This window comes from Leptodactylus fuscus, chromosome 1 (genome assembly GCF_031893055.1).
Source record: "Leptodactylus fuscus isolate aLepFus1 chromosome 1, aLepFus1.hap2, whole genome shotgun sequence".
NCBI classification, from domain to species: domain Eukaryota; kingdom Metazoa; phylum Chordata; class Amphibia; order Anura; family Leptodactylidae; genus Leptodactylus; species Leptodactylus fuscus.
Window position 1 is genome coordinate 331,436,789 of NC_134265.1, and position 13,894 is coordinate 331,450,682.

Below are 13,894 nucleotides of genomic sequence, written 5' to 3' on the forward strand. Positions count from 1 at the left end.
ATTCTGTCTATAGCTTTCCTCTACTTTCAGATTGAATCCAGCATTAATGATATTTGCAGGGTGAGCATCTTATAAAACAGCACCTTATATCTCAGCTTCCTGGGGTATGTCTTCTCCATAGATAACCAGTTACACATATACAGTATTTCATCAGTATTTGCCCACATCATACACAGTCGTGAACTTGTTCACCTCATTGGAGTTTGTGGTTTTTAGTCATTGCTGGTGCAAAATTAAACCAAATTATAAATATACCGGGTGATAAAACCAGAATCTGATACGTAACAAGTGATGATATATGTGTATTATAGATAGATACAATATGGAATGCAGCCGAATTCATTTAACATCTATCTATCTATCTATCTCCTATTTATCTATCTATCTATCTATCTATCTATCTATCTATCTATCATCTATCTATCTATATATCTCCTATTTATCTATCTATCTATCTATCTATCTATCTATCTATCTGTCTGTCTGTCTGTCTGTCTGTCTGTCTGTCTGTCTATCTATCAATCATGTATCTCCTATCTATCTATCTATCTATCTATCTATCTATCTATCTATCATCTCCTATCTATCTATCTATCTATCTATCTATCTATCTATCTATCATCTCCTATCTATCTATCTATCTATCTATCTATCTATCTATCTATCTATCATCTATCTCCTATCTATCTATCTATCTATCTATCTATCTATCTATCTATCTATCATCTATCTCCTATCTATCTATCTATCTATCTATCTATCTCTTATCTATCTATCTATCTATCTATCTATCTATCTCCTATCTCTATCTATCTATCTATCTATCTATCTATCTATCTATCATCATCTATCTCCTATCTATCTATCTATCTATCTATCTTTCTATCTATCTCCTATCTATCTATCTATCTATCTATCTATCTATCTATCTATCTATCTATCTATCATCTATCTATCTATCTATCTATCTATCATCTATCTATCTCCTATCTATCTATCTATCTATCTATCTATCTATCTATCTATCTATCTATCTATCATCTATCTCCTATCTATCTATCTATCTATCTATCTATCTATCTATCAATCATCTATCTATCTATCTATCTATCTATCTATCTATCTATCAATCATCTATCTATCTATCTATCTATCTATCATCTATCTCCTATCTATCTATCTATCTATCTATCTATCTATCTATCTATCTATCAATCATCTATCTATCTATCTATCTATCTATCTATCTATCTATCATCTATCTTCTATCTATCTATCTATCTATCTATCTATCTATCTATCTATCTATCTCCTATCTATCTATCTATCTATCTATCTGTCTATTTCATATCTTTCTATCTAATAGCTATCTATACATTGATCTATCTTCCTTCTATCTATCTTATAATAAAATAATAATAATTTTGGTACATATCATTAACACCTAGATTTTTTAGGGTATGTTATTAACCCTGTATTTTTTGGAAGATCTCCTTTCTACTACAACCTCTATTCAGCCTGCTTTGTATTGCCAGGAGGAGTTACCAAGCCCCTCCTGACATCTCAGTCTATTACCAGTGTTACTGCAGTAGAGGCAATTCATATCAATCAGGTGCTGCCACCTAGTGGGACTATGTGGAAATATGAACTTTTTTTCATACAATTTGTCCTGGCCTGTATCAGGGAGAGGGAAATTAGACAGTGTCTGCTATTAGGAAAATGACTAATACAAGGAATATAAGTCGTATATGGCATTGGGACATATACTAATAGTATTTAGGTCCATCCATATATAAATAGATATAAAAATGAGGCACTGGCCCCCAATTTGTGCCCCTCATTGATGGCAGAGGGGCCATCCAGCAGCCCGTGACCTAGGACTTGGCAAAACTGCCACCTGTATACCCCTATAGTTATGCTCCAGGATACCGGGCTGTGCTATATATACTCCATATACACTATGCATGTTCTAACAAAAAAACCATATTAACTAATCGATAAAAAACTGCATTTACTCATCTTTTTCTATTTCCTTTTATTGTATTGTGAATTCTTGGGGATTATACATTGGGGTAAGCTAGAGTTGTATATAGGGCTGCATAAGAATTTCCCCAAGAACAGCACCATTATAGTGTAGAGGCCACGCCTGGTATTGCAGCTCAGTTTCCCTCTCTTCTCCCCGTCATACAATCTCAGATTGAGCCTCAGAATTAGACCCTGTATACCATCAGCATTTGCTTTAAAATGGATATATTTACCTAATTTAATATGTTATTGGTCATTTTTGGTAGCAAATGGGTTCATTGGAGGCGCCATTAACCCCTAGTACAGTCTATATACTCAACAGCAGAGGTGTAGTTCTAATAAATATAGTCTCTATGAATTATTCGGGAATATCTTTTTGAAAAAGTCTGGATTGTGCCGAACCCTCTGTTACTCCTATTGGAAAATTATGAATGAATTGACAACTAGGTGTTACCATTCTCCCGGTCCATAATGGTAACAATGACTATGTAGCGACGCACCCCCAAATGGCAACATAAAACAGTTGTCAAATTATTTATAAATTTGTAGGAGGAATAACAGGGGAACGGCACCCTGTACGGTTGTATGAGAAGATACATTTACTACGACAAATGCGTCAGGAACGGTGACCGGACCTCTTTGAAGCTCCTTGACCCCAGTACAAAATCCGAAATAGGTTCTGCACCTATTTATAATGCTGGAACTGTATAAGGACTATGCGACAAAGGACCGTTCACACGTAGGAATTTGACTCTGTTGGGGGGAGGATTCCTCCCCCATTCTGTTTCCCACTGTTATCAATGGAAGGCAGAGACTCAACAGGACGCTGAAAAAATAAGAGACCTGCTCCATCTTGTAGTGGATTCGGCAGCTGGTTCAGCTATGGTTTCAAGATCGTGATATGGCGGTGTAAAATAAAAAGGAATTTCTCTTCATTTTCCGCTTAACCCAACATGCAAAATCCGCTACGGAAATATTCCTACTTCCATGGTAGATCTATGCGGAATCCGCCTGGTGATAGGGCAGGATGCCAACCGTACGTGGCATATATTAAAATATAGGAAAATACTAACGTGCTTTGTATCATGTCCGCAGTGTCACACAAAAGGTGTTACTTGCTTAACCAGCGGAGGAGTCGACTACTTCTATGTTATGGGAAGGAAGTGTCATTTGTCAGTGTCAGCCCTCTCGTGTTGTGCGAGGCAGCTGACGGTGCAGGGACTGGATTTCCAGCTTTTTACCAGCAAAAGTTATTAAGGGACTGGCGGGGGCAGGATATGAGGTCTATGCCAGGATCCTTAAGACTGGGATATAATAGGATTTTTTACAAAAGTACAAAAGTCTTGCTAATGGGGAAGTACCAAGAGGAAATTCCCGTGTAAGGACCTCCTCCTTATAAGGGGACGGCCAGCTCAGTGTCAGCACTCAATGTAGGAAACGTTCACTCAGTATTCACCTGTTTACAGTACAGAGGAGTCCTGTAGACCTTAGGACTCTTCTGTCGGAGATCTTGGACTTTTTATTTTTGGTGGATTAACCCTTCCTGTGGACCTTCTAGAGATGTCTTGTATCAGCGATGGTAGTACAGACCCTCTCCTCGCCAGATTTAAAGTCCTTGAGGAGACTGTGGATAAACTACACAGGGAAAACAGATCCTTGAAGACGAAGCTGCAAAGTTACAATACACTCAGCACTTTCTACCATGAAGCCAGCCAACAAAACAAGAACCTCAAAGAGCAACTGGCCGAGAAGGAGGCCATCATCCAGCAGCTGAGAACCGGTCAGAAAACCATCACAGCTGCTGCAGAACATCACGTCGAGCCTCCTCGATCATTGATCGACTGTTTAATGGAAGAGCTCAACCGGATCAGGAATGAGCACATCGAAACGGAGAGGATTTATCGCGAAAAAGTAGAAAAACTCAATGAGGTAAGATAAATGACTATTGTATAACATTGACAGAAGTTTAATGCAGAGATAGGATGCTACTTGGAAAGATCTTCTGCAGCAGCCGCAGTTGCACAAATTAATTTTGGCAATCTTTTAACAGTGCATTTTGCTTTTATGGTACTTGTATTAACATTGAAATTTTTGTGCGTTTCAATACTATACTATCCCCAAGAATATACTCTGATATTCTGCAGGGGCATAATATTGTGTTTTAAAGAGTTCCAAAAAAGGATCACATCTGCCCTCATGATTTAAGACCCTCCAAAAATTTTACTATGTATATTTGTAATGGATAATAGAAGTTCTTCATGCAGCCATCATAGGGTTAATCTTTCTTACAGCCGTCAAAGACTTTCACATGCTGATCTGGCTTATTACGTCTTTGGAGGATCCTCCCATATGTTTACTTCGTAGACTGGGCCAGTTCCAGCCTTATGTTTGTATACTGGTTGCCGTAGAGCCAGACGACCTGTCAGATTCCAGTTCTACGTCAAATGAAGCCCTGACGTTTTTGTAGTTTCTTGCATAAACTGGAGAGGTAGGAGTTACCTAACAGGGATTAGGTAATCCTTCTAGTAGAAAGGGCAATTCACATGAGATCTGTAATCAAATAATTGCAATTCAATAAATACAAGAACAAAACTAGTAGAAACCAGTTTGTACTGGCCGGTTCCGTGGGTCGGACTGGACGCCTTGGACCCATTAGTTGCCCTCCTTCCAACAACCCCTTTGGAATAAACCATAGTACTCTTCAAATGTGGGAATCTTCTACAGGACCATTATTGAGCTAGGACTTGGGCCCACTGGACGATCTTTTGGTACTCTGGTGGGCACTATTTGTCCCATATAGTAAGTAGGGTGCTGGTACTGTGTACCATATCAAAATATGTAATGCAAAGTGTTCAGTCAACCTTCCAAGTTTTTATACTATGCGCAGTTAGACTAGTTGGTCAATACTGTATACAAGACTTACTAGAGATTATAATGAAGAACCATTCATGAGTAGGCCAAGATGTCATACTATGGCCAAGAAGCATTCTATACATTTCCTTCATAGACTATGTCTTGTCTTAGGAATAAGCCCATCTGATAGTGAATGAAATCTTAGAGTTCTATATATTATTATTTTAGGAAAATCAAAAACTTCAAAAGGAATTGGATGACCGAGACCACGAGATAGAGAAAGTATCCAGCTGGCCTCAACAGGAGAAAGACATGGAACTCCTCCGTCTTCAAAGATCCCTGGCTGAGAAGGAGAGAGTCCAGGCCACCAGTGAAGTTCTGTGCCGATCCCTTTCCGACGAAAGTCACCAGCTTCGACGTAAACTTGCCGCCACTGCCGAGATGTGCCAACAACTTGTCAAGTGTCTCGAGGAGACCCGTCAAAAAGGAAAACTGAATTCAGAAGAACGTCTCAGCCAGGTTTGTAGTTGACTAGTTGGTTGTCTTCTCCAACTCTCCAACTCTTTACAGCAGAGAGTTTTTAACTAGATACAAGGGCCGACCAGTCACCATATCTCCTGGTACATTAGATTCCTAAAAACTAGAGGACAGAACTATAAAGATTATCTCCTTCTTTTCTTGGTTGCCTATTGACTTTACCACTGAATCGCCGCCATGACAGGTCAATTTGATCAAATAGACCAATCCACTCGCACAATATTTTTGATATCGATAAATTTTAAGTTTTATTAAAATTCTTTACCTTGTATTACCTTCTACAGAATCAGAATAAAGGGAATGACAATGACGCTGCCTTGAGAAAGTTACAGGAAGAAAACCGACTATTAAAACAGAAAGTAGTACATGTAAGTATATGTAAATATGGAGATATTTTAGTAAGACACTTCCCCTTTTCTGCTTTACTGGAATACCCTGATATTTACTTTCATCGAAGGGGCACGGTGAGCTTTAGACTCATCGGGTATTTTTAGGTGATTAAAATCAGTCACGAGTCCAATAGTCGTGACTATGAGTCTGATGTATTTTACGCTAAAATAGAGGTACTGAATTCTGAAGAGTCCAAAATAAAGGTCTCAGAAGGGATGGAGACTTCAGCCATGTTTAATGTAACCTCCCAAAGCTTTTGGGGCAGTATCTTACCCTACCATTGAGTAATTCTCCTATGAGGATTTAGATGACTAACCCTATCATGATTTCCGTTCCCAGGTGGAAGACTTGAATGCAAAATGGCAGAAGTATGATGCCAGTAGGGAAGAGTACGTCAAGGGTCTACACCAGCAACTAAAGGAGTTGAAGGGTCAATCCGAGCATCCCAAGGCTATACACACAACGCAGAAACACCCAGACCTTTTACAGAAGGAGATCTCCAGGCTGAACAGGTTATTGGACGATAAAATAAAAGAACATACCAAACTCCAGCAAGAAGCTTCGGAAATGGTCAACGCCAGGATCGGTGACCATGAAAGAATCCAGATGCTAGAGCAACAGGTATGGGCACAAGCATAGTGGACTTGTTATCTATTACATTATGGGCCACTGCTTGTTCATTATTATAGCAATGGTTTTTTCTATTGTCTAATGGCACAATTTTCTTCATTTTTCAGTTGCTTGTTTACAAAGATGATTTCACGTCAGAGCGAGCAGATAGGGAAAGGGCGCAAAGTCGGATACAGGAGCTGGTGGAAGAAATTTCTGCTCTGCAGCGACATGGTAGAAGACAGGTAAGACATGTTGACCTAGATGATTATGGTGTTACTATGGGAATAAAATAAATATTCCATTTAAATAATATTAAAGGGGTTGTATGCTTGGGATAATTTCCTTTAGTTTCAAGGGTGGGTATCCTAATGCTGAGATTGGCAGCAATCAGTCATGATCTGCAAAGGGACCTTGTATTAAGTGTTGAGTTATCCTGCAGTGCCACCACTGGGGAAATGAGGAATTACATGGTATCCATTCCAATCAATAGACTGTCTATGCAATGCATGGATATGCTGGGTCATCCAGAGACACACCAATTGATGAAATGCCCCCTTAAATGAGCTTTCTAAACCAGACATCCCCTTTATATTGAAATAGGGGAAACATTAACCACAATTCTCAAAAAGTATCCAAATAGTACAAGTAACTGGCCATAGTCATGCTGTATCCGGGACATGGGAATGTTTTTGCCCCTATCTTGTACTCATTATTTGCTATTAAATAACAAATTTCTTTTTTTTTTTCTAGGATGACAGAGAGTCTGCTGTTAGACGGAATAAAACCTATATTAAGAAAAACTTAGGCGACCCCCAGCTTGGCCTAAATGTAGAACCTGTAGAAAACAGAACACAAGCCTCAGCTTCAGAACGTACAGATCGCCAAAGAAGCCCCAGCTCTGAAAACAGAGGCCAAGACGAGCTCCAATGTCCTCGGTGTCTCAGGGTCTTCCAGGACAGACTTGGAGAAAACTTTTTGGACCATATGTCTGAATGCTGCCAGTGACTGTGACTCTTCCATATACAGGTGTAACCACTACATGGCATAAGTGCACCCCACCTGTGTCAATTGTGCTGCTATCTTCCTCGGGTTTAGGGTAGGGGTCAATCTAAGTAGAATCGGTGTGGGAACATTTATGGCTTTTTGACTATTGCACTGCCTGGTAATAGCCACTACTTTTACGGGTTGGCATGAAAATATGCTGACAGCTTTGAGACTGACATTTATCATCGACTAGTGGCTTGGAGAAGTAATTTAGGGCTGGGAAAGTAGCTTTTTGGGCAGAGAATGGGGGCTATGGGTACAACCCAAGCCTCCATATACTGTATCATAGCCATGGTAATAGTATACTGTGACATATCCTTATCCTGGAAGTGTGACTCTAGAAACAAGCATCATCAAATGATAGGAAATTTTACATAAAGTCCATGATTGAATATGGAAATTACGAGCGCAACGTGTAGTGTGACCCATGGGCCGCTCCATCTCATTCTCTTGAGCCAAGGCACCATAGCAATATCAAAGACTTCTTCTCACCATGACCATAGGGGGGACTTCCTTAGAGAGTCCAACATCTTGAAGAGATGGACAATTGTTTGCAGTTTACCAAAATTTTCCTGGGATCCTTTGTTTTGTAATATGTGTTTTGTTACCTTATAGTTGAGTGCTATATGTAGAATCAATATATGCAGATATATGGTCACTCGTGGTGATAACGATGGCTGGGAGGTCAATAAGAAGACTTCACATGAGTCATGTGTTTATTGGCTTCCCAGACTAAATTTTGCCTAACCACCCACAAGATTATATACAAATCGGAAGCTCTAGACAATAGGGTGGGATCGCTAGTTTGGGGATCATAACCAAAATCTACAACAATAATAGTTCCATGATGTTTGGTCCTTGCAATGGGACTTAAGTGGATTTGTAACTTTTATAGGGAGTCGAAATCAAGTTTACATTCAATGGGACCACTGAAGTTCCCATAAATAATGCACTGAGACACGTCACTGTATGATATGTCATATGCCGGCCAATAAGCCCCTTGTTCATACGTATATGTGTATCATTTTTATTTATTGTGGTGCAATATAATAATCTATATAGTGATACGATCGATAATGTGAATCCATACGGTAGCGCTAAATCATAGAATTTCCGGTGACAACCAAAATTGTTACATTAAAGGGAAACTCCACTGTAGATGAAAGGGGATATCTCATCCTTCTTAAAATTAAGCTAAATTTAAAAAAAAAATATAGATTAAAAAAAATTAAAAATTAGATTTTACATTTGTTAATTAGAAAGTTTTTATTTGCAAAGGCTAAAACCAATTTATTTAAAGCCAAATTTTCTTAAAGATACCGAAATTTCCACTTAATTTCTGTGGTTTATATCCCAGTCATAAAATAACCTGAAAAGCTGGTGATAGAAATGGTAAAAAGACTCTGCTGCTAAGGGGTTGGAGACCCCCCCGCGTATCGTCACCAGGCCAGAACGATTTATTCACCAAAATGATTGAAACTGATTTTTTTGGAATATATTTTATATAATTATTCAACAGAGATTTATTTTTATATTGAACCGCACTGAATATTTCACCTATTTATATTTATTTGGTTTTACGATTTGTAAATTTGTATATTTTCCTCATATTTATTTATTCTGATATGAAAATTCTTATTTTTGTAATAAAATACATTCTGGTAACACTAATGTCGTGGAAGATTTTCTTGACTTGTATTATGAAAATGTTAGGAACGTACATTGAGTGGAGAAAAAGTTCATATTCTCTGAAAAAATGACCAAAAAAAAACGGAAAAAAAATAAATTAACGGCGTATGTAAACTTTTGAGCACAACTGTACCTGGGGGAAGTGGTAGACTCCTTTTGAGACAGCCATATACAGGTAAATGTCAGCCAGCCTCACCAATTTTGGTGGAACTAGCCAACCATCTAAACAACTATCTAAATGTGTATGGTGCTGTCTGGACGACACCATTCTACACCCCCAAACCTTCTGTTCTCATGAAATTTAAGCTGTTTTTTAGGGTAGCCATCAGTATCTTACTCCTACACAGGTAGTCTTTGCTGAGACATGGGTGCATGTGTATGGGGTGGGGTTGGGAAGAATAGCTGTTGACCAATACGGCCAGCATTACCAGTAAGATCAGGTTTTGTAGACCAAATTTGGACACCTAGACAAAGACGTAGTTACAATAGAGGCTAACCAAATGGCTGCTACGGGCCCTTGGAGAGAGGGGCCAAGTCTTGGCCATATTAGGTAAGGATAATCTATCCAGGACAGTAGAGGAATTGCATTCTTACCCTTGACCCTCAAGACCATGGAAAGGGCATGGAGGGGAAAATAAACACCAACCTGCCCGTCTGTTTTGAGTGACTTACATTGCACCATAATGGGCGTCCCCACTTTTCTATGAATGAACCCTCTTGCATCCACGAGACTGTTTCCCGCACCATATCTATATCCACAACTCTAAATATGACCTCTTACTCAAAACTCCTAGTGTTCATCTATCTGTACCCCTTATGCTTCTACCCATTTACAACCTCTAGACCTAAATTTTGATTTTTTTTCTGACACTTCTGGATGAATTTGGCACCTATCATAGTCAGCAGTTTCTATTGTCTATTACTTTTAGTCTATGGCAATTTTTTTGGAAAATTAAAATTGACTAAAACCTATTATATGAAAAATATCAAGGAACGTTCATGGATTACCCAAGTTATATAGTCATTATCGTCACGAGACCGTGAGCTCAGTTTTTCCTCCAACATTTACAGTGAGATACAATTGAAAAAAAAAATAGAAAAATTGAACAAAATTGTAGATCTGTAGTCTCTTATTCTGTATTCTTTCACATAACGTTGCACTCAGTGTTATTTACCCCATGCCATGGTGAGACCCAACAGACCCCAGTGTACGACAGATGCCAGTGGTATCAGATATAGGATGGATCTGGCAAAGTTTTATACCTGTTTAGTGGAAAATCACAAAGCAGGTGTGAACAGAGACTGAAGATCACAAAACTGAAATTAGAAAAAAGCTCCTCAACAATGAAGGCATAAAGGCCCAAGAAGCCCATGTAAGAACATAAGAAGAGATTAATGTCTCTTTATCTCTTTGTCGTGGCTCAACAGAAAATTACAAGTGTGCCAATCTGAGCCAATAACTGTGCACATTAGAGTGGTCCCACCATAGATGCAGCCTGTGTAGCAAAAGTCAAAGTAGAAAAAAGCTTTATTGCCATGTCCGAATATAAATTTGGCATTGCCAAAGTAGAGAGAGTAATTGGGGGTGAGAGGGGGTGTGTGTGGAGAGGGGGTGGGCGTAGAGAGGGTGGATGGGTGGTTGGTTTGCAGGTTCAATAGTTTGGGACATGTGGGTATGGGCCAGAGGTGGGTGGGTTGATGATTTAAAATTAAATAAATAAAAAAAAAAATGACATAACAATAAAACCATATGTATCAATGAAAAAAACTGTTTTTAGTAGTGTTCCATCATATACCATAAAAAAAAAAAAAAAAAAAAAAGCATCCAGACATGAACCCAGGAACAGTCATGAAGTGGTTAAGGAGATATATGTGATAGCGAATACATTTTGGAAAGTTTGTGTGGTTAGAGATAATTTTTTGTCTATGTGGTTAGCTGCAGATAAAGCCATAAGGTATGTGATACTACAGGAAAGCACATTATTCAGGGTAGACAATGGCTGGGACATTCACCCTCACCACCTCTTATGTAGTTACCAATCACCTGCCCAAAATTTCTACCACGTTTTATACATGTGTGTTGTCTGTCTCCTCTACATGAAAAAAAAAACTAGCTTACACTGAGATTTAAACTTCTTCTGGGAAATATTCTCAAAATCATTTGTGGTCACGGTGACTAAGAAGTTGCACTAGACAAAAACTACAGGCGGTACATTTTACTTCCTCGTGAATCTAGAACCCATGCCTCTTTTAGAAATGGCTTAAATGCCAAATATACCAATATGAGTGACCCAGTGCCACTGACTAATCCATCGCGTTACCCAATTTACTACTCTCAGCAGATTATCACACCGTAATTAGTATACCTTTACTAATACGGTAGTTATATCACAGAATGTCGACTTCTTCCCGACTTACAGATTTGTCCTTTATTATGTTTCCTATTGGATGGATACATCCAGATATGTGGGCTACATGATGACCAGCTTTTCAAAGCAACATGAATGTGTGATTCCTTTACGTCCTACCAGCAGCACAATGTGGGGGTGTTTCTGCTCCTGTGTACTGGTAGGACTGGCGAATTTTTAATTAACATAAAATATGCATGACACAACCCTATAAGAGGGCATAGAGACCCCCCTTCCATGTGTTAATACAAAAGTAAAGCAAAAAAACTTCTTAGAGAGGGAAGCTATTAGGACTAAGGGAAAATAGATTAACATCATAATCAACGATTCCCTTAAGTCCTACCAGCACCACAATGTGGGGATGTGGCAAGTAACCCACCTTGGGCAGAAATACCCCCGCATTGTGCTGCTGTTAGGACTAAAGGAAAACAGATTAACATCATAATCAATGATTCCCTTACATCCTACCAGCAGCACAATGCGGGAATGTAGCAAGTAACCCACCTTGGGCAGAAATACCCCCGCATTGTGCTGCTGTTAGGACTAAAGGAAAACAGATTAACATCATAATCAACGATTCCCTTTTGTCCTACCAGCAGCACAATGTGGGGATGTAGCAAGTAATCCCCCTAGGGCAGAAATACCCCCGAATTGTGCTGTTAACATCATAATCAACGATATTCTGTCATGAGATACATATTCTATAGTCCATGTATGGCCACCTAGTGGTTGTGTTGTGAGTTGCAGCCTTTCAAGGGTTTTGCTGACATGAAGTTCTTAAGGACTTGTCCTACTATAGATACTTATTACTTATCCACAAGAAATGGTGCGAAAACGCTTTTAAATAACGTAAGGATGAACACACCCATAGTTGTCTTGGGTCAGGACAGAACTTTTTATGGTTAGAAATTTGGCCGATAATTTTTAATAAACATACGGTGTATTATCACGGAAGATCTATGCTATGTTGAAATACTTAAATTGGCATTTCCATCTCCAGAACTGTATTTTAACTTGTAGTTTAAGCTAACCACAGTGTTTTCCCCAATATATTGTCTATCTTGCTCTAGTATTGTAAGCAAAGCGCACAAGAATTTGCACAGCTCCTTACACGGTGTAGTGGCCAGATATGGTATTGCAAGCTCAGTCCCGTTTAGCTGATCATTGGGGCTGCCAGCAGTTGGTTCCCCACTAATCTCGTACTGATGGGTGATGACCTATCCTAAGAATAGAAATAACCTTTTACTTGGGCGGCCCCTTCTGCTACCCTGCAGGGGATTCTATAAAGAGCATGTTCCGCAATTGGTTAATACAACATATCTATGCTCAAAAAGTTCTACAAATATAGTACGTAGATAGAAAAATCAAATGATAGAGATGCTGACTAGACAGGAAGGAGTCCGGTGGAATCGTGTCATGTAGTGATATGAAACCAATGGCCTGTACTTCCCAAAGATTTCAAGAACCGCTATAAATATAACAAAATTAATCTTCCACAAATAAGATCTTACACACAGGGCACACTCTCTTTATGTCTAGACATCCACGGGTCAGTATTAGTATCAGCAGGATCAGAAGGGCAAATCTAGAAACAGAAAGCAGACAAGGATTATCTACGCAATTTAATGCAATCAAAAATATCTTCGCTTCATATGGGGAGCATCACAAGAACACAATAGAAAGGCTTAATATACTATGCACTATACGGGGCATCGAACCTACTACTTCTGGCCCCGTGTTGTGTATAGTATGGGCGTCCTGTATCGTTGATCAGTACGGGGATCCCTACTGATCAGATATTTATGGGCGATCCTAAAGATAGACCATAATAACCTAAGTCCTTCACAACCCCTTTAAAGGGGTCTTTTCAGACTCATGTGACCATGGCCCATTTACAGGCCTCAGCGGTCCGTGACATAATTGAAGAGGCCAAGGACCTCCGCCAGAGCTCAGGAGAGGTGAGTATTGTTGTTTTTTTTTTTTTTTATAAATTCTTTATTTATAACACAAAATAAACACAAGTAAAAACAGAGTAAAACAACACTCAACAAAATCCGAAAACTGGGTGGGCCCAAAGTAACAGCTAATTTCCAAAATTGCGTGTGCAAGATTCTGCGCGTTATATGTGCGTAACGACCCATTGACATGAATGGGATCTGTTTTGAGCCCTCACATTCTGACACGTGTATACGTGCCCAAATGCACACCTGTAAACTCCGTGTGAACTGGCCCTTACCGGGGGAGAGGTAGTTCAGAAATCCAAAGCTACCCATTCCCCAAACAGCAATACAAAAGAGAACGAGGTGGTCAAGGCCGGGAACAGGCGACCAGGCCAC

General features: G+C 39.2%; 1 protein-coding gene across 1 annotated transcript; it reads left to right on the forward strand.

Moving 5' to 3' along the window:
* Positions 1 to 3,465: 3,465 nt before the first annotated feature.
* On the forward strand, positions 3,466 to 9,076 carry TNIP2 (TNFAIP3 interacting protein 2). The gene is made up of 6 exons (XM_075261005.1): positions 3,466 to 3,954; positions 5,107 to 5,397; positions 5,700 to 5,783; positions 6,145 to 6,426; positions 6,543 to 6,659; positions 7,168 to 9,076. The coding sequence occupies exons 1-6, from the start codon at positions 3,586 to 3,588 to the stop codon at positions 7,420 to 7,422; spliced, it is 1,398 nt and encodes a 465-aa protein (XP_075117106.1). The 5' UTR covers positions 3,466 to 3,585; the 3' UTR covers positions 7,423 to 9,076.
* The last annotated feature ends 4,818 nt before the right edge of the window (positions 9,077 to 13,894 follow it).

Bases quoted from the DNA above. Each gene is read 5' to 3' on its own strand.
- TNIP2 (XM_075261005.1), top strand. From the start codon at position 3,586: ATGTCTTGTATCAGCGATGGTAGTACAGACCCTCTCCTCGCCAGATTT. The intron at 3,955-5,106 runs GTAAGATAAATG...TTATTATTTTAG, and splicing joins AAGTAGAAAAACTCAATGAG to GAAAATCAAAAACTTCAAAA. The intron at 5,398-5,699 runs GTTTGTAGTTGA...TACCTTCTACAG, and splicing joins CAGAAGAACGTCTCAGCCAG to AATCAGAATAAAGGGAATGA.